Source organism: Erinaceus europaeus, chromosome 1 (genome assembly GCF_950295315.1).
Source record: "Erinaceus europaeus chromosome 1, mEriEur2.1, whole genome shotgun sequence".
Classification (NCBI taxonomy): Eukaryota; Metazoa; Chordata; class Mammalia; order Eulipotyphla; family Erinaceidae; genus Erinaceus; species Erinaceus europaeus.
In genome coordinates, this window is record NC_080162.1 from 110951340 (window position 1) to 110973966 (window position 22627).

Here is a 22627-nt window from a genome sequence, read left to right on the forward strand (position 1 = left end):
GGCACAGGGACCTGCCCACAAAGATGTTAGATTTCTCCCATGGGTTCATAAACTCTTCCAATCTTCCAAATCAACAGGTATATACATTTGACTTCTTCTAGGAATTACTACAATTGACTGCCACATTCAGGAGATATTTCCATGTGAGGACAGAGTGCACCCCCACCCCAGATAGTTGATATATATTAAAAAAATATATCATGATCATCTATTATATGTCTCTAGGAAACACACATGCAGAGAAAAGAGAAACAGAAGCTCAAAGTGATGGACTGGAGCAGCTATTCTGTTATGATGTAAAGTAGACTTTCAGACATTTGACCTCAAGACTTTGTTGACCCCAATATACCTATCTGGCTCCTCCAGAAAGTTCCTCAAGCTGAAGCCAGTGAAATGTGAGCAAAGCAGATGCCTGGGATTCCTGTGCACACGTGAAATGCCTCCCTTTTTTAAAATTTTTATTTATTTATTTATTTATTTATTTATTTATTTATTTAAGAAAGGAGACATTAACAAAACCATAGAATAAGAGGGGTACAATTCTGCACAATTCCCACAACCCGATCTCCACACCACCCCCTCCCGATAGCCTTCCAACTCTCTATCTCTCTGGGAGTATGGACCCAGGGTCGTTGTGGGTTGCAGAGGGTGGAAGGTCTGGCTTCTGTAATTGCTTCCCCGCTGAACATGGGTGTTGACTGGTCGATCCATACTCCCAGTCTGTCTCTCTCTTTGTCTAGTAACCCCCTTTGTGCCGGGCCTAGCTTGACAATATTAGTTCCCAGGAAATGTTGGCTACTACCCAATCTTCTCTCTCATCTTTCTCAGTGCTTCCCATCTGTATCTCCTCCCCAAGTGTTAGCACTACCATTTCCACATCTCTTAACCCACCACCACTACCCATCTTTCTGGAAGATGTCTTCCCTTCTCTTTAGCCTAGCTGATTTCTACATGATTCCTATTCCTTTTCTTCCTCCCTCCCTTCCTCCCTTCCCCTATTTATTTATTTTCATGGGAGAGAGAGAGATTCTGGTGCACAGTTCAGTTTTTTAAAAAATTAATTTTAGTTATTTATTTATTGGCTAGAGACAGCCAGATTGAGAGGAAAAGGGGGGATAGAGAGGGAAAGACACAGAAACATCTTTAGCCCTGTTTCTCCACTTGTGCAACTTTCCCCCTGCAGGTGGGGACCAGGGGCTTGAACTTGGGTCCTTCCTTGCTCACTGTAACATGTGCGCTCCACCAGTTGCACCACCCTCCAGCCCCTCACATTTCAGTTTTGGTGTAACTGGGATTGAGCCTGGAACCTCTGGGATCTTGGGCATGCAAGTTTGGGGAAAGTCTGTCCATGCACTCTGCCAGTGAGCTACCTCCCTGAGCACTCACAAGGGAGCTGAATTCTATAGGCTGTTGAGGACACATAGGTGACTTTGTTCTCATAAACACTTGAGGAGAGGACAGCCTTGCTCTCACCATAAAGCAGCGATGGTAGGGATAGCTCCAGTTTCTGAAGGGAGATTGGGGTATCCTGCCCTGCCACCTGAGGAAGATTGGTCCTGAAATGAGTGCAACCTGCAATGTTCCCTGCTGTGATCATGAGCTGCAAGTTCACCAATAGGGACTCAGAGGTTAAACAGGCTTTGGTGCTAAATTATATATATGCCCTGGGTCATGTGGATGGAGGTAGTTAATTGTAACCACATGTATTTTTTAAATCTAATTGATTATTTTTTTAATTGTTTAAAAATTATCTTTATTTTATTGGACAGAGAGAGCCAGAAATCAGGGTGGGGGAGATAGAGAGGGAGACAGAGAGACACCTGCAGAACTGCTTTACGACTTGTAAAGATTTTCCCCTGCAGGTGGGGACTGGGGGCTCGACCTGTTTCACTGCTTGTGAAATGACACCCATGCACTTGGGGAGCTGGGGGCTTGAACTGGGATCCTTATGCTGGTCCTTGAGCTTTGTGCCATGTGTGCTTAACCTGCTGTGCTACTGCCAACCCCCTCTTATCCAACTTCAGGCTAGCTATCAAACTCAAGCAAAACTACCATAATTGAGTGCCCCCAGGAACATGCCTAAGATGGACTTTCTAGCTTTTTTCTACCCTAAGATTACTAATCTCATCAGTTCTATTCTTACTTTTTCATTTCTGTTCATTAACCATTTTGTCTCACTTTATGTCCTGCCACCTTCCAGGTACCAATTTGCAGATGCTAGCATGATTCCATCCTGACTTCTTTGAGCAGACTACCTTACCAGTGTGTCCTGGAACCTCACTTCTCCAGAGCTCTGGCTCACTGGGGAAGAACAGAAACTAGCTGGGAGTACGGATCAAACTGCCAGTGCCCACATCCAGCAGAGAAGCAGCGACAGAACTTCTACCTTCTGCACCCCCAAAACAACCTTGATCCATACTTCCAGTGGAGAAGTGATAGGATGAAGATAAGAGGGCTCTGCACTCCAGCTCTATCAGCACCCAAGGAGAGAGAGAAGGAAAGGGAGAGGGACATGTGGAGGTAGTTATATTGTCATGAATGGCTCAGAGGGAAAGAGAGGATTGGATCTGGAAGAAAAATGGGGCAATTATGTATCAATGTAGACAGATAGTTGTAGAGATGATGGCTAGCCCATGTGGTGGCTTGCAGTAGGGTGACTGAAGATTCAGAACCCTGATGGTAGGAATGAGTGGATTTATACCTCTGTTGACATGTAATTCACTAATAAAAAAACACACACACACACACACACACACACACCCGAGGAGAGGGCCATCATGTCCTTTAGTCAGGAACAGGAAGGGCTGTGGGGTTAGTCTAAAGCCATATGCGGTGACTGGGAGACTCCTGGCTGGTCTGCTCAGCTCATCTTACCAACCCAGAAGCCCCTTGCCCAGCCCAGATGGCTGTCCACCTGCCCTGCCAGGCCATCCATCACTCCTTCTGGGCCTGTGTCTGTTGCAGCAGACTTCCTTGTACCTGAGGACTGGGTGATTCCAGAAAGCACTAAGCCGCTGAGAGCTGTGGCCGGGCTCCTCTCTAATCCCTAGGCTGCCCATGTTTATCCGATCGCTGCAGGCAGATGGGAGGGTGGGGGTTATGGGCCAGTGGGCAGATGATGGGCTTGCTGGCCTGAAGGAAGAGGAGTCCAGGCACGGGCCCTTTTTGGGCGACAGAGGAGCCAGGAGCCATGAGGGTGGCAGCAGGCCTTCTCTGGCTCCTGGCCCTCGGAGTCCCCCCCCAGGCCCAAGCATCCTGCCCCTCCCAATGCAGCTGCAGCCTCCACATCCTGGGTGATGGCAGCACAACCAGGTAGGAAGCCCGTGTCTAGTACTGGGAGCTCAGCCCTGTCCTCTCCACCAGTTGGCTGGGTGGGGAGAAGTTAGAGGTAGGGTCCTTAGATTGTGGATGGGGGCTTTTGGGGGGTGGTCTGTACTATGTCATCTTCCAGGGAGCAGTCTGTGGCTCTGTTTGGGAGGTGCATGGACTAGGGGAAGGCATGGATGTGCCAGCCCCTAGAAGTCTTTCCTGGGTTCTCCCCCAGGATCCTAGTGGAGAGGAACCATCCTTAAGGGCACAGGAAATCTTGCCTTTATTATTTTCCCCTCCTCTTCTCCTTCCCCAATGGTCTTCCTGGGTCTCTTTCTCACACACAGACACACACACACACACACACACACACACACACACACACACACCACTGCTCCTCTCTGGCTTATGGTGGTACAGGGGATTGAACCTGGGACTTTGAAGACTGAGGCATGAGGGTTTCTTTGCATAACCACTCTGCTGTCTAGCCCCACCATATATACATTTAAATTTTATTTATTTATTTTACCAGAGAATTGCTCAGTTCTGGCTTGTGGTGGTGTGGGAAGGTTGAAACTGGCACTTTGGAGCTTCAGGCATCAAAGCTTCTTTGCATAACCATTACACTGTCTCCTCCACCCAGCTCTCTGATTTCTTGCCCCCTTCACAGAGGATACTCTGTTACATTACAGGTATTTTCTATCACACTCATGATGGGACCATCTACTACAAGTCTCCCAATCCAGTCTCCAGGAGCCTTAGCCTCCCTCCTTTTTTTCTCATTCACTGCATCTAGACTCTATCTGCAGTCTTTCCTTGGACCTCCCCGATGCCTCATCTGAACCCTGAGAACACCTCTACCCTCCCTTCCTCCTCTTCCATGGCATGTTCTCTCTTTATTTTTATTCGTTGGCTTTTTCTTGTTGTTGATGCAGAGATTTCTTTATTGATTGAGGCAGAATGAAATTGAGAAGGAAGGGGGAGATAAAGAGAAAGAGAGATAGAGAGACACCTGCAGTCCTGCTTCACTTCTCCAGGAAGTCTCTCCCCCTGCAGGTGGGAGCCAGGGGGCATGAACCTGGGTCTTTGTGCACTCTAGCAGCTGTGCCACTCACTGCCTGGTCTCTTCTACAGGGTGTTCTCAAGGCCACTCAAGGCCTGTGTGGTCTTGCTTTTCCATCATGAATCAGTCTCTTCTCTCCAGCAGGCTAAAATACTCTTCCTCAGACATATTTAGCTTGTCCAGTAAAGACTGCTATATTTTCCAACACAAGAATTTTAGACCCAAGTTCAGGGCCTTTGCTACTATCTTTCCAACACTGAAATTCTATCCTTCCTTTATGCTTCATTTTAAATGTATGTTAGAAACCATCCATGGTGGTTTCTGACTAGAAGAACAATACTAGGAATGGGTGTCAGGTGGTCGGGGTATGAGGGTCCCCTCTCCCAATGAAGAACAGCTCTGTTTTGGGTCCAAGTGAACAATTCTCTGACTCATGTGGATTCTTAGAAGTAAGACTTCTCTCCCCCAGGGAAGTCAAGGCTAAGTCCTGCACAGGTCTGGAAATAGCCTGTGGCTAAAGGCAGTGTGATCAGGGTGACAAAGAGTTTCTTAGCACCCATAGAGGGAATAGTGCCCAAGTCATGCAGCACCCATAGTGGACCTGGCCTCGGAAAGGGGAGCTTCAGTTCCATTTCCAGAACTCTTCTCACTTTGTGAGAAGACAAGAATCAGGGAGTTGCTTAGGATGGGGGAAGAAATTTATTTATTTATTTATTTATTTATTTATTTATTTATTACCAGAGCATCACTTATCTCTGGCTTATGGTGGTGCAGGGGATTGAGCCTGGGACTTTGGAGACTAGGGATCTTTGTGTGGGAAGAAGCTAGGAAGTCTATTTTAGGTATGTTCCTTGGGGCTCATGACTAGTAATTTTTGCCTGAGGCCCACAACTAACATACAGGTGGATCAAAAATATTGTCTAGGAAGATGGTGTCAGCGTTAAGAATAGGACTAAAAAGCTGGGTTAGGGCAGAGAGTAGCTCTCAGATATGAGGAAAATATATAAATTCTGCTAACTGTAACCCCCATCCATCTGACCTAGAGCCCATATATATATTTATATTTAGCACATGCGCCTGTGTAACCTCTGAGTCCCAGTGGGCTGAACTCACAGTACATGGTCACAGCTGGGCACATATTGGAGGCCCTCATTTCAGGACAGACTGTTTAACACTCACCTTTGTGCTGGACTGACTGTCTCATACTCTCCTCTGTGCAGGACTGTGGTGTGCAGCGACCCTGACATGACGCTGCCCCCCGCTGCCGTGCCCCCGGACACGGTGCTTCTGCGGCTGGAGCGCACAGCAGTGCGCAGGGTGCCGGGTGCGGCCTTCGGGCCCCTGGGCCGCCTGGAGCAGCTGTGGCTGCCTTACAACGTGCTGACAGAGCTGAGCCCACGTGCGCTGCGGGGCCTGCGGCGCCTGCGGGAGCTGCATCTGCCCGGAAACCGCCTGCAGGCCTTCCCCTGGCCCGCGCTGGCCGATGCGCCCCAGCTGCGCCTACTGGACCTGCAGGCCAACCGCCTGGCCGCTGTGCCACCCGGGGCCGCGCGCTTTCTGGGCAACCTCAGCTTCCTGGATCTGTCTAGCAACCAGTTGCTGCACCTGCCGCAGGACCTGCTGGCCCGTTGGACACACCTGCACCTGCCCTTCCTCCCTGCCCGCCGCGCCAGCCTGGTGCTAGGTAAGAGCCGTCTCCCCCCTGCAGGCTCAGGGGCGCTGGCTGCCCAGATCTGTTAGCAGGTGTCATATGTGGGGGTCCCTCCCCTCTGCAGGCTCAGGGGTCCTGGCAGCCCAGACCAGCCAGCAGGTGTCATACTTGGGGGTCCCTCCCCTCTGCAGGCTCAGGGGCCCTGGCAGCCCAGGCCTGTCAGCAGGTGCCATACTTGGGGGTCCCTCCATCCTGTAGCTCTGATGGCCCTGGCAGCCCAGGTCAGCCAGTAGGTATCATACCTGGGGGTCCCTCTGCCCTGCAGGTTTGGGGCCCTGGCAGCCTGGGCCTGTGAGTAAGTGTCATAGCTGGGGTTTCTGCAGGAAAACAGACAACATACTCAGTCAGGACTGAGAGAGACACATTGCAGGCTTAGGAACTCCAACCCTGCTCCCATCCCCCTCCCCCATTTTAAATTTTTTTTAGCTCTGTGCCCTGTTGCATACTCTCTCTGTACTTTGACTCTTTTCTGTAAGCACAGGGTGATAAGAATATTTGTCTCTTGGGCAGGTGTAGATAGAATAATGGTTATGTGAAGGGACTCACACCTGAGGCTCCAGAGTCCCAGGTTCAACCTCCCACACCACTATAAGCCAGAGTTGAGCAGTGAACTGGTAAGAAAAAAAATTTTTTCTTAAAAGGTTGGAATTGGGGGCCAGGTGGTGGTGCACCTGGTTGAGCGCACATGTCACAGCACACAAGGTCCCAGGTTTGAGCCCCCGGTTCCCGCCTGCAGGGGAAAGCTTCATGAGTGGTGAGGCAGGGCTGCAGGTATCTGTCTCTTTCCCTCTCTATCACCCCCTTCCCTCTCAATTTCTGGCTGTTTCTATCCAATAAGTAAAGAGAATTAAAAAATTTAAAAAAAAAGGTTGGAATTGTGGGCAAAAAGACAGTACTTAATACATCGTAGGCCTATGGGGCAGACACGCTGGTGTGCTGTCCAGATGGAGCGCTGTCAAATGGACTGGCTTTTCAACCTCAGAGATGCTGTAGGCTAAAGTCTTTTTTCTTTTTTTAAGTACTTGGGAATTTATTATTATTATTATTATTATTATTATTATTATTATTAATGATCTTCATTTACTGGATAGAGACAGACATAAATTGAGAAGGTAGGGGAAGATAGGGAGAGAAAGAGAGACACTTACAGCACTACTTGACCACTCACAAAGTTTTCCCCTTGCAGGTGGGGAGCAGGGGCTCAAACCTGGGTTCTTGCACATCATAAGATGTGGGCTCAACCAGGTACACCACCTCCCAGCCCCAATCTTGTCTTTCTACTGAAGAGTAGGGGACAAAAACAAACAGTAAAATAATAGAGAGTTCATCCCATTTTGATAGCAGAGTACTATTTATTTTTATTTTTTTAAATTATTTTTATTTATATTGGATAAAACAGAGAGAAATTGAGAGGGGAAGGGGAGATAGGGAGGGAGAAAGGCAGAGAGACACCTGCAGCACTTCTTTACTGCTTGTGAAGGCTTTCCCCCTGCAGGTAGGGTCCAGGGTCTTTGAACCCAGGTCCTTGCACACTATAACATATGCACTTAGCCAGAAAGTCCCCAGAAAGGCTGTGTCTGGTAGAGCTGAAACCTGAACACTTCAGCCTAAGTGGCACACCTGGTTTAAGTGCACATTGCCAGGTAAGTCAGATTTTTTCTGCTCAGAGCACCTGCCTAGCCTGGAGACTGATAGGTAGGGGCCTAAGTCATTCTGGGAAATTAAGTTGAATTTATATTACATGAAGTGTGTAAATATTTTCAGACATTGTAGACACAGCTAAAGAAACATTTTCTTTCTTGTATTTCTTCCATCACCTCCTAAAAGATGGTCACCATTATGTTTATTTACATGAACCTTATAAATGCTTTCATATATGTCATACATCAGAAAAGGTAGCAGCAACAAATGCTGGAGAGGTTGTGGGGTCAAAAGAACCATCCTACACTGCTGGTGGGAATGTAAATTGGTCCAACCTCTGTGGAGAGCAGTCTGGAGAACTCTCGGAAGGCTAGAAATGGATCTACCCTATGATCCTGCAATCCCTCTCCTGGGGATATATCCTAAGGAACCCAACATACCCATCCAAAAAGATTTGTGTATACCTATGTTCATAGAAGCACAATTTGTAATAGCCAAAACCTGGAAGCAACCCAGGTATCCAACGTCAGATGAGTGGCTGAGCAAGTTGTGGTCTATATACACAATGGAATACTACTCAGCTATTAAAAATGGTGACTTCACTGTTTACAGCCCATCTTGGATGGAGCTTTAAGAAGTCATGTTAAGTGAAATAAGTCAGAAACAGAAGTATGAATATGGGATGATCTCACTCTCAGGCCGAAGTTGAAAAACAAGATCAGAAGAGAAAACACAAGTAGAACCTGAACTGGAGTTGGCATGTTGCACCAAAGTAAAAGACTCTGGGGTGGGTTGGGAGGAGAGTACAGGTCCTGGAAAAGGATGACAGAGGACCTAGTGGGGGTTGTATTGTTATATGGAAAACTGGGAAATGTTATGCATTTACAAACTATTGTATTTGCTGTCAACTGTAAAACATTAATCCCTCAATAAAGGAAAAAAATGTTCTCACACACATATACTTATCTATATACAAATCATACATACATGGTCATCAAAAAAAAACTTCCTTTTTTTGCCTCTAGGGTTATCGCTGGGCTTGGTATTGGTGAATCCCCTGCTCCTGGTAACCCTTTTTTCCCTTTTATTAGATAGGACAGAGAGAAATTGAGAGAGGAAGGGGAGGTAGATAGGGAGAGAGACAGAAAGATACCTGCAGCCTTGCTTCACTGCTCATGAAGCTTTTCCACCTGCAGATGAGGAGCAGGAACTTGAATCTGAGTCTTTATGTGCATCAAAATTTATTGTGTGCTTTACATAAAATATACATTTATGTGTGTATTTTTAAAAAATATTTTATTTATTCATGAGAAAGATATGGTGGGTGAAAGATTCACTGTCCTTTATTTCTCATATTCATGAGAAAGGTAGGCAGCACCCTCTGGTACATGTGCTGCCAGGGATTGAAATTGGGGCTTCATTGTTGAGAATCCAATGCATTATCCATTGAGACACCTCCTGGATCAGATATATATGTGTGTATTTTTTCACCCATTGCTAACTTTTTCCCTCAGCAATATGTTTTTGAAACCCTTGTAAGTACTATATATGGATCAACTATTTTAAAGTACTATTTACTATTCTATAGTATTCTACAGTTTTTTTTCAGAAATTAAAAAAAATCTCTATTTATTTATTCCATAGGTCTAGCTTATAACACCCAAGCCCCTCCTTCACCTTTCTAAGCCACACCTGTCACCATTACTATTTCCTATCCTACAGATTCCTTCCCCCTCCCCAATTCCATCTTTAATGGACCTTTAAGTTGTTTCCATTGTTTTGTTGATATGTATGATTTCCATTGTTTTGTTGATATGTATGCCACAGAGGACAGTCTTAACAAATAGGGAAACTGATAAATATTTCTCTAGGAGAACTGAGAAATAAAATTGCCAGGTCATGGGGTGTTTGCAATTGGCCATCTTAACATCAAAATGGTTGTCTTTACCATAGAGGAACCACTTCCCACTGCCACTGCACCAGTAGTGTGGGAGACCACCCATGCATGCATGAATTTGCTCTGCGAATTATCTGAGCTCCCACAAGAGCCTGTCACATGTCTGGACACAGTTCTAACTCCTGGAGACATGCAGTGCAGTAGTGAACAAAAAAGATCAATACTTTTTTTTTTTTTTTTTAACCAGAGCAATGATCAACTCTGGCTTATGGCAGTATGGGGGGATTGAACCTGGGACTTGAGAGCCTCAGGTATGAAAATCTCTTTGCATAACCATTATGCTATCTACCCCTGCCCTCAACATCTATTTCAATATGTACTTTATCTTAGCTTACCTTGTGAAGCTAAGAATGAAAATGATCAGAATTTTTTTCCCTTTTTTTTTTCAAAAGCACATTGTTTTTGTGTTGATTTTTTTTCTTTTTGGCCAGAATATTTACCTTTTGCCAATTTGGTGGGTGAAAGCTTCACTGTCCTTTATTTAATTTAATTAACATCTTGAGTTAAGGATCTGGAATCTCTCTGTGACAGGTAAAAGTCAGCTTACCACCAGAGCTGGGTAATAAAGAAATTTTCTTTTTATTGTGGAAATTAATGGTTTACATTTAGCAGTAAAATATAGTAGCTATCTCATGAGTAACATTTCTCAGTTTTCCACATAACACTCTAATCCCCCACTTAGGTCCTCCTCTCCTATCATGAGCAGTCTGTCCCCACCTCAGAGTCTTTTACTTTGGTACAATGCACCAATGAATAATTTTTTAATGCATTTAACACTGACACAAACTAGCAGCCACCAATGAAGCAGTGAGGGGGTAGTGGTGGTGGTGGTGGTGAGATAAGAACCTAGCATCTTCTCAGCTGGTGCTCAAAATGCCTTGAGAATCAGGGTTGTATAATATGGCCCTCCTCTGTTGTATGCTTTACATTGGTTTGCTCTAGCCCTCCCCCGCCAAGAGAATTGGATCAGTCCAGTTAGTTTCGTCGGCCGCTTGGCCCCGCCCCAAGGAACCCCGAGAGGGTTCCTAAGTTGCAGAGTAAGAGAGAGTTCTTGCGCTGCCGCAAAGAGACAGCAGAGTTCTGTTTGGTGATTAGTTTGGTTTAGTTTATGAATCGTTGTTCCTGAATAAAGAAATACAGCTTCCCTGCCCAGCCGTATGTCTCTGGTCGTCTCTGTTACCCGCCCGTGAAGCTAGCCTGGCCAGCTGGAGCCGCCGAATTTTAATAACAAATGGCGCCCACGTGGACCTGACCTGCGCATCTCTCAGATAAGTAAAGACAACTTGGCTACCTATGTACTATGGCCTTCTCTTCTGCTTGTGAAGAGATCTCCAAAGGCCTCTGCTCTTTCTTCATGAGACTGTTTTGCTGTTTCTGGAACATTTATCTCTTGACCACTCTGTGGTTTCCACTCGCTTGGGCAAACTCAAAACAGCCAGAGGAGTCGGGAATAGCCAGCGGGCGGGAGGTGAGGCGCGGAGCTGCTGTTTCCACCTGGTTAAACAGCCAGCCAGCCGGTTGCGCCCAGACAACCCCGCGCACCGCGCCCACAGCCCTGCAGCCCCGCAGCCCGCAGGAGGCTGACGGCAGCATGCAGGAGCCCGATGCCAACACGCTGGAGCCCGATGCCAACACACCGGAGCCCGATGCCACCACACAGGAGCCTGATGCCACCACACAGGAGCCCGATGCCAGCACGCAGGAGCCCGATGCCAACACGCTGGAGCCCGATGCCAACACGCAAGAGCCCGAGGCCAGCCCACAGGAGCCGGCTCTCCACTGCGTGGCGCAGGGCACTGGATACGTGATCCCTCCATGCTGCTCGGCCACTGCAAGCAGGGCAGCAGACATGGCAGGGCCATGGGGAAGGGCCGCGGTGGCCTATCATGGCCACCACCCCTGGGCACCTAGGCCCATGCCTTCTACAAAGCTGGCCCGCCTGCCCTCTTGCTATGAATTCTGGAACGATCCCGGACCTCCCGGACCCCCGGGCTCCTTGCCGAAACTGGACATCCTGGCAGAGATCCTCAGCTCCGGTCTGAAGGCAGACAAGCTGGAGTACACAGAGATTTGTACAGAGATCGCAACCTGCAATTCCTAGAAGTGAAGCTGCGTGGGAAGCCACCTCCGGATGGTGAACCCCCCCCCCCAACAACTAAGACAGTACAGATTTAAATTCGTGTTTAAAATGACATGTCTTCGTAACAAAGGTTTCTCTCCTTGTGTATTAATGACCATGTTTATGTGTATGTTTAAAGTTTGGTAAACAATAACTTTAAGGTTAAGAATGTAACTTTAAGGCTAAATTCTTACTAGGCAAAGTTAAATGAAAAAGGTTTTCAACGTAATTCTCATAAAGATAAAATTAACTTACATTTAAAGTCTGAGGTAAAAATTAGTTAACAATCAATATATTTTAACTAAGTTGGTCTAAACAAAAGGTTAAAAAAACTTGTTGATATGTAAAACTCTCCATTACCTTCTCTATTAGAAATGGTAGATCGCACAATGGCTATGCTAATTATTCTCATGCCTGAGGTTTCCTTTCCTGCACAACTAGGGTGTGACTCCATTTGAATGGGTGTAACAAAAGGTTAAAAGACGTTGTTGATATGTAAAAGTCTCAAATTCCTTCTCTATTAGAAATATGCTAATAACAAGTTTTGTTTCATAGTAAGTAAATTGCAGCCAGCTGCCTTTGGGACTCTAGGCCGTTCCCTGCCCCCATGCAAATGCCCGTCGAGGCAAGTATGCCCCTCAGAGGCAAGAAAGTACGCCCCCCAGAGGCAAGAAATGTTTTTTAAGCTGATAAAGTTTTGCCCACAGAGGTAAAATGGCCCCCTCAGGACTTCCCTTGGCAGCACACTGGTTCTTGTTACTTGCTTACATGTTTCTCCATGTTTGTGCCAGTTTCTTTTTATAAAAATGCCTGTACGATATAGGTTTCTGTTCACCCCACACCCTTGATACTGTAGTCATTTAGTTAAAAAGAAAAGGGGGAATTGTTGAATGCTTTACATTGGTTTGCTCTAGCCCTTCCCCGCCAAGAGAATTGGATCAGTCCAGTTAGTTTTGTCGGCCGCTTGGCCCCGCCCCAAGGAACCCCGAGAGGGTTCCTGAGTTGCAGAGTAAGAGAGAGTGCTTGCGCTGCCGCAAAGAGACAGCAGAGTTCTGTTTGGTGATTAGTTTGGTTTAGTTTATGAATCGTTGTTCCTGAATAAAGAAATACAGCTTCCCTGCCCAGCCGTATGTCTCTGGTCGTCTCTGTTACCCGTCCGTGAAGCTAGCCCGGCCAGCTAGAGCCGCCGAATTTTAACAACACTCCTCACCCCAATTTTCCTTTTCCAAATATTTCAAATATAATTGTTGGGCAGCCCCCCTGCTCCATCCTCCATTGCTGACACTATGGCCTATTTAAATAATCATTGTTTTGCCTGATCTATCTTCTTTCTACCTTGAGACCTGCCCTGCCTGCAGAGTGTTAATCCCACCAATTAAAACCATCACAACAGTTGCTAAGGACGCTTCCACCTTCCCAGTATGCCTTTTGCCTCTCTCCACCCCCTTTCCAAGCTATTTCCATTTCCAAATTGCCACTTCCAATTTTATTAAATAAAACCTGCTTCTGTTTCTGTTTTCTCTCTCTTCTCTTTTTTCTCTCCTGCATCCCGACTTGGAGAAGGGCTGGTGTGCAGAGCAGGAGGCGGCCATTGCAGTTTGGCGCCACATGGCTTAACCTGCTGTGCTCACACTGGACTCTGGAGCACTCTGTGTGAATAAAGATTGTATTACTACGCCCCCACAAGTCCCTGGATCCTCTCTTCTGCCTGCAACGCTAGCCCAGCATATAATGCATGTATCTGTATAATATACCATTGATTTTAAATGCAGTACCACATTTAACAATAATCTATGGGTGACAAAAGGACATCATACTAAATACATTCCCTGTTTTTTTTTTTTTCCTCTAGGGTTATTGCTTGGGCTCGGTGCCTGCACCATGAATCCACTGCTCCTGGAGTCTATTTTTTTCCCTTTTGTAGCCCTTGTTATTTTTATCGTTGTGGTTATTATTATTGTTGTTATTGATGTTGTTGTTGGATAGGACAGAGAGAAATGGAGAGAGGAGGGGAAGACAGAGGGGGGAGAGAAAGACATCTGCAGACCTGCTTTACCACTTGTGAAGTGACCCCCCTATGGGTGGGGAGCTGGGGGCTCGAACCGGGATCCTTATGCCGGTTCTTGCACTTCGCGCCACCTGCGCTTAACCCGCTGCACTACCGCCCGACTCCCAATACATTCACTTTGTATTTTAGAAATGCAAATATATAGAAAATAATTGTGTCCACTAGGGATAGATAGAAACAGGCTGGTATATGCATATACCTGCCAACACCTATGTCCAGCAGAGAAGCAATCACAGAAGCCAGACCTCCCACCTTCTGCACCCCATAAAGAATTTTGGTCCATACTCCCAGAGGGGTAAAGAATAGGGAAGCTTCCAATGGAGGGAATGGGACTCAGAACTCTGGTGGTAGGAACTGCATGGAATTGTACCCCTGTTATCTTACAGTCTTGTTAATCATTATTAAATCACTAGAAAAAGAAAAAAAAGAAAAGAATTATGATACACAATTGTTGTTAAAATTTTCAGAGGCTCTGGCCGGGCTTGCTTCACGGCGGGTAACAGAGACGCGGAGACAACGGCTGGGCAGGGCAGCTGTATTTCTTTATTCAGGAACAACGATTCACAAACTAAGACAAACTAATCACCAAACAGAACTCTGCTGTCTCTTTGCGGCGGCGCAAGCACTCTCTCTTACTCTGGAACTCAGGAACCCTCTCCCTTACTCTCGAACTCAGAAACTCTCGCACTCTCGCACTCTCGAACTCCGGAACTCAGGAACTCTGTCACTGGGGAACTCAGGAACTCTCTCCCAGGGTCCCTTGGGGCGGGGCCAAACAGGCCCGCGAAATTAACAGGACTCATCCAATTCTCTTGGCGGGGGAGGGCTAGAACAAGCCAATGTAAAGCATACGACAATTCCCCCTTTTCTTTTTAACTAAATGACTATAGTATCAAGGGTGTGGGGTGAACAGAAACATATATAACCAAAACCAGCATGTTGCCAAGGGAAGGCCTGAGGGGGCCATATCTGAAAAAAAAAACATTTCTTGCCTCTGGGGGGCTACTTGCCTCGACGGGCATTTGCATGGGGGCGGAGAACGGCCTAGGGTCCCACAGGCAGCTGGCTGCAACTTACTTACTATGAAACAAAACTTGTTATTAGCATATCTACTGCACGATCTAACATTTCTAATAGAGAAGGAATTTGAGACTTTTACATATCAACAACGTCTTTTAACCTTTTGTTACACCCATTCAAGATGGAGACACACCCTAGGTGTGGGCCGGAGAGGAAACCTCAGGCATGAGAATAATTAGCATAGCCATTGTGCGATCTACCATTTCTAATAGAGAAGGTAGTGTTTTACATATCAACAAGTCTATTTAACCTTTTGTTTAGACCAACTTAGTTGAAATATATTGATTGTTAACTAATTTTTACCTCAGACTTTAAATGTAAGTTAATTTTTATCTTTATGAGAATTACGTTGAAAACCTTTTTCATTTAACTTTGACTAGTAAGAATTTAGCCTTAAAGCTACTGTTTACCGAACTTTAAACATACACATAAACATGGTCATTAATACACAAGGAGAGAAACCTTTGTTACGAAGACATGTCATTTTAAACACGAATTTAAATCTATATTGTCTTAGTTGTTGGGGGGGGGTTCACCATCCGGAGGTGGCTTCCTGTGCAGCTCCATTCCCGAGCAGCTCCACTTCTAGGAATTGCAGGTTGCGATCTCTACACAAATCTCTGCGTACTCCAGCTTGTCTGCCTTCAGACCGGACCGGCGGCTGGAGATCTCGTGTGCCCAGTTTTGGCAGGGAGCCCGGGGGTCCGGGAGGCCCGGGATGGTTCCAGAATTTATAGAAAGAGGGCAGGCAGGCCATCTTTGTAGAAGGTGTGAGCCTAGGTGCCCAGGGGTGGCGGCCATGATAGAACGCCGCGGCCCTGCCCCATGGCCCTGCCATGTCTGCTGCCCTGTTCGCAGTGGCCGAGCAGCGTGGAGGGATCACGCGTCCAGTGCCCTGCACCACGCGGTGGAGAGCCGGCTCCTGTGGGCTGGCCTCAGGCTCCAGCATGTTGGCATCAGGCTCCAGCATGTTGGCCTCAGGCTCCAGCATGTTGGCATCGGGCTCCAGCATGTTGGCATCGGGCTCTAGCGTGCTGGCATCGGGCTCTTGCATGGTGGCGTAGGCCTCCTGCGGGCTGCGGGGCTGCGGGGTTGCGGGCGCGGTTCGCGGGGTTGTCTGGGCGCAGCCGGCTGGCTGGCTGTTTGACCAGGTGGAAACAGCAGCTCCGTGCCTCTCCTCCCGCCCGCTGGCTCTTCCCGCTGGCTGTTCTGAGTTCGCTCGAGCGAGTGGAAACCACAGAGTGGTCCAGAGATAAATGTTCCAGAAACAGCAAAACAGTCTCGTGAAGAAAGAGCAGAGGCCTTTGGAGATCTCTTCACAAGCAGAAGAGAAGGCCATCGTGCATAGGTAGCCAAATTGTCTTTACTTATCTGAGAGATGCGCAGGTCAGGTCCACGTGGGCGCCATTTGTTGTTAAAATTTTCAGAGGCTCTGGCCGGGCTTGCTTCACGGCGGGTAACAGAGACGCGGAGACAACGGCTGGGCAGGGCAGCTGTATTTCTTTATTCAGGAACAACGATTCACAAACTAAGACAAACTAATCACCAAACAGAACTCTGCTGTCTCTTTGCGGCGGCGCAAGCACTCTCTCTTACTCTGGAACTCAGGAACCCTCTCCCTTACTCTCGAACTCAGAAACTCTCGCACTCTCGCACTCTCGAACTCCGGAACTCAGGAACTCTGTCACTGGGGAACTCAGGAACTCTCTCCCAGGGTCCCTTGGGGCGGGGCCAAACAGGCCCGCGAAATTAACAGGACTCATCCAATTCTCTTGGCGGGGGAGGGCTAGAACAAGCCAATGTAAAGCATACGACACACAATTTCCTTTATTTGTTGGAGATTCTTTGGCAAACTGAGTGTAGTGTATTTTTTTTTTTTTTTTCAAATAAAGATGTTCAAATTACAAACAGAGAGGGCTGGGGCTATGACATGGGCTTTGATGATTCTGGTCTCCTCACTCCTCTTCTTCACCTCTCTGAGCTTGTGTCAATAAAAAAAGGACTCATAGCTCAGAACACTTGCCTTTGTGGCTAGGATGATATAGAAGTGAAGATGAGTGGGGGGTGGGGGGTGGCACACCTTGTTAATTGCTCACATTATAATACGCAAGAACTCAGGTTCAAATCTCTGGTCCCCACTTGCAGGGGGAAAGCTTCACGAGTGGTGAAACAGGGCTGCAGGTGTCTTGCTGCCTCTCTCCCTCTCTATCTCCTTCTCCCCTTTCAATTTCTCTCTGTCTCTATCTAATAAATAAATAAAAATATCTATTTGGAGGATCTGGGCAGTAGTGCAGCAGGTTAAGCGCAGGTGGTGCAAAGCACGAGGACTGGCGTAAGGATCCCTGTTCGAGGCCCTGGCTCCCCACCTGCAGGGGCGTCGCTTCACAGGCGGTGAAGCCGGTCTGTAGGTGTCTATCTTTCTCTCCCCCTCTCTGTCTTCCCCTCCTCTCTCCATTTCTCTCTGTCCTATCCAACAATGACGACATCAAGAACAACAACAATAACTACAACAACAATAAAAAACAAGGTCAACAAAAGGGAAAATAAATAAATATTTAAAATATATATCTATTTCAAAATATTTGGGGAAGATGGGGACAAGGTCAAGGTTTGCAAAGCATTTCTATAAGTGGATTTTGACACATGGTAATAATGGCAGAAATATCAACTGCCTGGCCAGTAGTCTGAAGGGATCACTACAGTTTTATCTCCGTGTTTTATTGTCTACTCAGTGCTCATTATGATTTACCCTTATTTGTGTTTACAGCAACTCTGGAAGGGAATTGATTCTGTAATTTGAGATGAAAAACTAGTCCTAAGGTTTCACAACTAGCAAGTCAAGGAGTTGAGCTTGGAAGCCAGTCTGGGATCTAACAGGGGTACTGGAGGTGGGGGTGTGAGTATCCAGGACTCTTTTCCTGTCTCCACTGTCATCTCCCTAGGCCTGCAGGATAACCCTTGGGTGTGTGACTGCCGACTCTATGACCTGGTGCATTTCCTGGAAGGCTGGATTTCGAATGTGGCCTTCATAGAAGACAGGCTTCGATGTGCCAGCCCACGCAGCCTGGCTGGAGTGGCCTTCAGTCAGCTGGAGCTGAGGAAGTGCCAGAGCCCAGAGGTCCGTCCAGGGCCAAGTAACATCAGGTCCCCTGTGGGTAGCACTGTGCTGCTCCGTTGTGGAGCCACTGGAGTCCCTGGACCGGAGATGAGCTGGAGGAGGAACAATGGATACCCACTCAATGGCACAGGTGAGTGAGCTACAGGGGATGTTGTGGAGACCTCCCTATCTGTGACCCAAATGGGGAGGGGGGGCAGATTTACCAAAGACAAGTGAATCTTTTCGTTCCTCTTATGCCGGAGTGGAGTTGGACAGTGTCCAGTGGCAGTGTGTGGGGACCATGGCTTCAGTGAGGATGACAGCGCCCACTCAGTTCTGTCATGTGCCAGTCACCTAAGTATAGATGTAGGGTAGACCCTGAGAAGAACAGGATGCAGAGTTTTTGGTCAAGGATTGTCTCTCAGTATATTTAATATTCAAAATTACTTTCTTTGTTGTACATATTAAACCAGTATTTATGTCTTTATAACTTGTTTATTTTGTTTAACCAGGTGGTGGTGTACCTGGTTAAACACTCACATTATAGCGTACAAGAACCCAGGTTCAAGCCCCTGGTCCCTGCCTGCAGGGGAAAGCTTCACAAGTGGTGAAGCTGGGCTGCAGATGTCTCTCTCTGCCTCTCTCTCTTTCCTATCTCTCCCTTCCTTCTCAATTTCTCTCTGTCACTATCAATAATAAAAATAAATAAAGAAAATTAAAGAAAAGTAGATGCAACTGAGTGGTGGGGCACCTGGTTGAGCACACATGTTAGAATGCACAAAGACCTGGGTTCAAGGCCCTGGTCCCCACCTGCAGGAGGAATGCTTTGTGAATGCTGAAGAAGTGCTGCAGGTCTCTCTCTCTCTTACAATTTTTAAAAATTTATTTATGAGAAATATAGGAGAAAAAGAGAGAAAGAACCAGACATCATTCTGGTACATGTGCTGCCAGGGATTGAACTCAGGACTTCATGCTCGAGAGTCTAATGCCTTATCCACTGTGCTACTTCCCGGACCACTCTGTCACCCCTCCCCTCTAGTTTTCTGGTTATCTTTATCCAATAAATAAATAAAAATGATAAAAAAGAAAAAAGAGACTTTCTTTAAAAAAACAACAAAAATATCTTTTCTTATTATATTTATTTATTTATGTATTTATTGGATAGAGACAGCCAGAAATCAAAAGGGGAGGGGGGATAGAAAGGGAGGGAGGTAGTCTTGGAGGTGGTGCAGTGGATAAAGCATTGGAATCTCAAGCATGAGGTCCGTAGTTTGGTCCCTGGTAGCACATGTGCAAGAGTGATGTCTGGTTCTTTCTCTCTCTCTCTTCTTCTATCTTTCTCACTAGTAAATAAATAAAATCTTTAAAAAAATTTTTAAAAAGAGAGAGTAAGTGAGACAGAGAGACACCTGCAGTCCTGTTTCACCACTTGCAAAGCTTTTCCCCTGAAGGTAGGGACTGGGGGATTGAATCTGGGTCCGGTCACATTCTAACGTGCACTCAACCAGGTGCACCACCACCTGGCCCCTTAAACAAATATTATCAGGAGTATTTGATGATATCAGTTATCATCTACTGAGCTTTACATGCATAAAGTGTTTCATGTGCACCATGTCAGTGACCTTTACAGATCCCAATTACCCTTCTCAATATGCAGATAAATAGACAGACTCAGGGGGCTAAATGCTGACCCATGTCCCTGCACAGCTCATGTAAGAAGGTGTTGGGAGAATAATGCTCTGGCCAAGTCCACAGCACCTGCTCTCTTTCATGCACTGAGTAGACAGAGGTAACTCATTGCTGGCCCTGGGTAGCCAGGTTCCAGGAGTCAGTGCCCATTTACCTGCAGAGACGGGGCTGGGGAGGAGTAAGCTCCTGTCCACTCCTGCTTTTTTTGTTTGTTTGTTTGTTTGTTAATTTTGTTTCTCTCAAAGAGGCTGGCAAAGATGGCTCTGGGACTATGAGTTTGAAATCGACTTATACATAAAGTTATATAGGAATTCCATCATGGGAGTCGGGCGGTAGAGCAGCAGGTTAAGTACACATGGTACAAAGCACAGGGACTGGTGTTAAGGATCCTGGTTCGAGCCGACGGCTTCCCACCTGCAGGGGGTCTACTTCACAAGTGGTGAAGCAGGTCTGCAGGTGTCTATCTTTCTCTCCCCCTCTCTGTCTCTCCTCTCTCCATTTCTCTCTGTCCTAACAATGACAACATCAATAACAACAATAATAACTACAAAAACAATAATGACAAGGACAACAAAAAGGAAAATAAATAAATAAAAAATATATTAAAAAAAGAATTCCATCATATACAACAGGAAATTGAAGGCCCTCCAATTAGATTGACTTTGGAAGCAAGCAGGAGTGGGCTCGGCAGTTCTGGGGGGTGGGGTTTGGCAGGGGAGAGACTCTGCCTCATGTTCACACCTGATTTACCTTGTGTCCACGGCACCCACCCACTACTCCTGAGGAACTGGCTCTACAGAAGCCCAGGACCTTGGGGCAGACAGCTTGAACAGCTCAGATGCAGAAGGCAAATCATTGGGAGTTGGGCGGTAGCGCAGCAGGTTAAGCACACACAGCGCGAAGCACAAGAACTGGCTTAAGGATCCCTGTTCCAGCCCTTGGCTCCCCACCTGCAGGGGAGTCGCTTCACAGGCAGTGAAGCAGGTCTGTAGGTGTCTATCTTTCTCTCCCCCTCTCTGTCTTCCCCTCCTCTCTCCATTTCTCTCTGTCCTATCCAACAACGATGACATCAATAACAACAAAAATAATAACTACAACAAGGGCAACAAAAGGGAAAATAAATAAATATAAAGAAATTAAAAAAATAAATAAAAGAAGGCAAATCATTCTCGTGCACTGCCTCAGTCTGAGTGCAGTGAGTCAAATTTGAGCCCAGCTTATCTCCTCTCTACTGACTAGTCTAAGAAAAAAATTAGTGATTCCACTACTTTTTTTTTTTTTTAGATTCCAGGGGTCCCCAGAGTACACACAGCCCCAGGACTAGGAACTTGGCCATGAGAGGATGTATAGGGTAGATGGGCACTCATTCTCATTCTGTCTCTCTCTCTCTCTCTCTCTCTCTATATATATATATATATATATATATATATATGCCTCCATTAGGGCTTGTAAGGCTTGGTGCCTGCACAGTGAATCCAGGGCTCCTGGTGGTCATTTTTCCATTTTATTGGACAGGACAGAGAGAAATTGAGAGAGGAGAGGGAGATAGAGAGGGAGAGAGAATGATAGACAGCTGCAGCCCAACTGCTGGTAGGGAGCAGGGACTTGAACCTGGGTCTAACCAATGTTCCATGGCCTGCCCCTGGCACTCATTCTTGTTGACTCCTCTTTTCTCCACAGTGCAGCAAGAAGTCTCTAGTGACGGCACGAGCTGGCTGCTGCTGCACCTGCCTGCTGTGTCCTCCTTTGATTCTGGAGACTACGTCTGCCAGGCCACAAACTTTCTGGGCACCTCTGAGATTGTTACCTCTTTGCTCATCACCGAGCCCCAGACTGCTACAGAATGGAACAGGAGCCCAGGGGCTCTGTGGGCCAGGATAGCTGAGGGGGCAGAAGCTGCTGCCTATAATAAGCTGGTGGCTAGGCATGTTCCCCATGTCCCCGAGCCCACTCTCCTGGCCACTGAGCCTTCAGCACCCAATGTGCAGGAGGACCCGACACTTCAGCACTTTCAGATGGGTGCCCCAGGAGCATACCTGGCAGGGCAAGCCAGAGCCCAGGAAACCCGGGTGGTGAAATCTCTCAAAGTGGTGGGGGATACTTACCAGAGCGTGACCTTGGTGTGGAAGGCCCCCCAGGCTGGAAACACAACAGCCTTCAGTGTCCTTTACACAGTCTTTGGACAGGGAGCTATGAGACAGGTGATCGTGCCATCTGGAAGGACCAGTGTCACTATCCACGGGTTGTCCCCCAAGACCAAGTATGTAGCTTGTGTCTGTGTGCAGGGCCTAGTGCCCCGCAAGGACCAGTGTGTCATCTTCTCCCCGGACAAGGTGGTGGATGCCGAGGGTACCCAGTGGCTCATCAACATGGTGGTGATCAGTGTGGCTGCCGTCGTGGCCCTGCCCCCTACGTTGTTGGTCTGCTGTGGTGCCCTCCAGAGGCGTTGCCGCAAGTGCCACTCCCGGGGCCCCACAGAAACCACAGGCACCTACGTCAGCCTGGAGAGGCTAGGCCACAGCGAGGATGGCACCGAGGACCTATCCCGGCACAGTCTGAGTGAGGCTGACCGGCTGCTCTCGGCCCGTTCCAGCCTGGACTCCCAGATTCTGGGGATCAAGGGGGGCAGGCGGATGAATGAGTACTTCTGCTGAAGTGTGCCCTTCACCCCCAGATGTCCACACACCTGTTCCAGTCTGCTCCCTCTCTTCTTGCTGTGACACCTGAGTGTGTACTCTTACCCACTCCTACCTCACTGTGCCCCAGTGACAGTTAACACTTGCCAGGCACTTCCTAGGTGCCAGGAGTCGTCTAAGTGCTTTATGTGCATTAACTCACCTGATTCTTGTAAGGACCCTTTGCAGCACAGATTTATTTCTTTTTTCTCTCTCTC

At 47.2% G+C, this 22627-nt stretch overlaps 1 protein-coding gene across 1 annotated transcript; it reads left to right on the forward strand.

Moving 5' to 3' along the window:
• The first annotated feature begins 3190 nt into the window (after positions 1-3190).
• LRIT1 (leucine rich repeat, Ig-like and transmembrane domains 1) lies at positions 3191-22388 on the forward strand. Its single transcript, XM_007533919.1, has 4 exons — positions 3191-3312; positions 5593-6056; positions 17891-18196; positions 21415-22388. The coding sequence occupies exons 1-4, from the start codon at positions 3191-3193 to the stop codon at positions 22386-22388; spliced, it is 1866 nt and encodes a 621-aa protein (XP_007533981.1).
• Positions 22389-22627: the final 239 nt, after the last annotated feature.

Coding starts and splice junctions, on each gene's coding strand:
- LRIT1 (XM_007533919.1), top strand. CDS start 3,191: ATGAGGGTGGCAGCAGGCCTTCTCTGGCTCCTGGCCCTCGGAGTCCCC. Junction 3,313..5,592: donor GGTGATGGCAGCACAACCAG/GTAGGAAGCCCG, acceptor TCCTCTGTGCAG/GACTGTGGTGTGCAGCGACC. Junction 6,057..17,890: donor CCGCGCCAGCCTGGTGCTAG/GTAAGAGCCGTC, acceptor TCATCTCCCTAG/GCCTGCAGGATAACCCTTGG.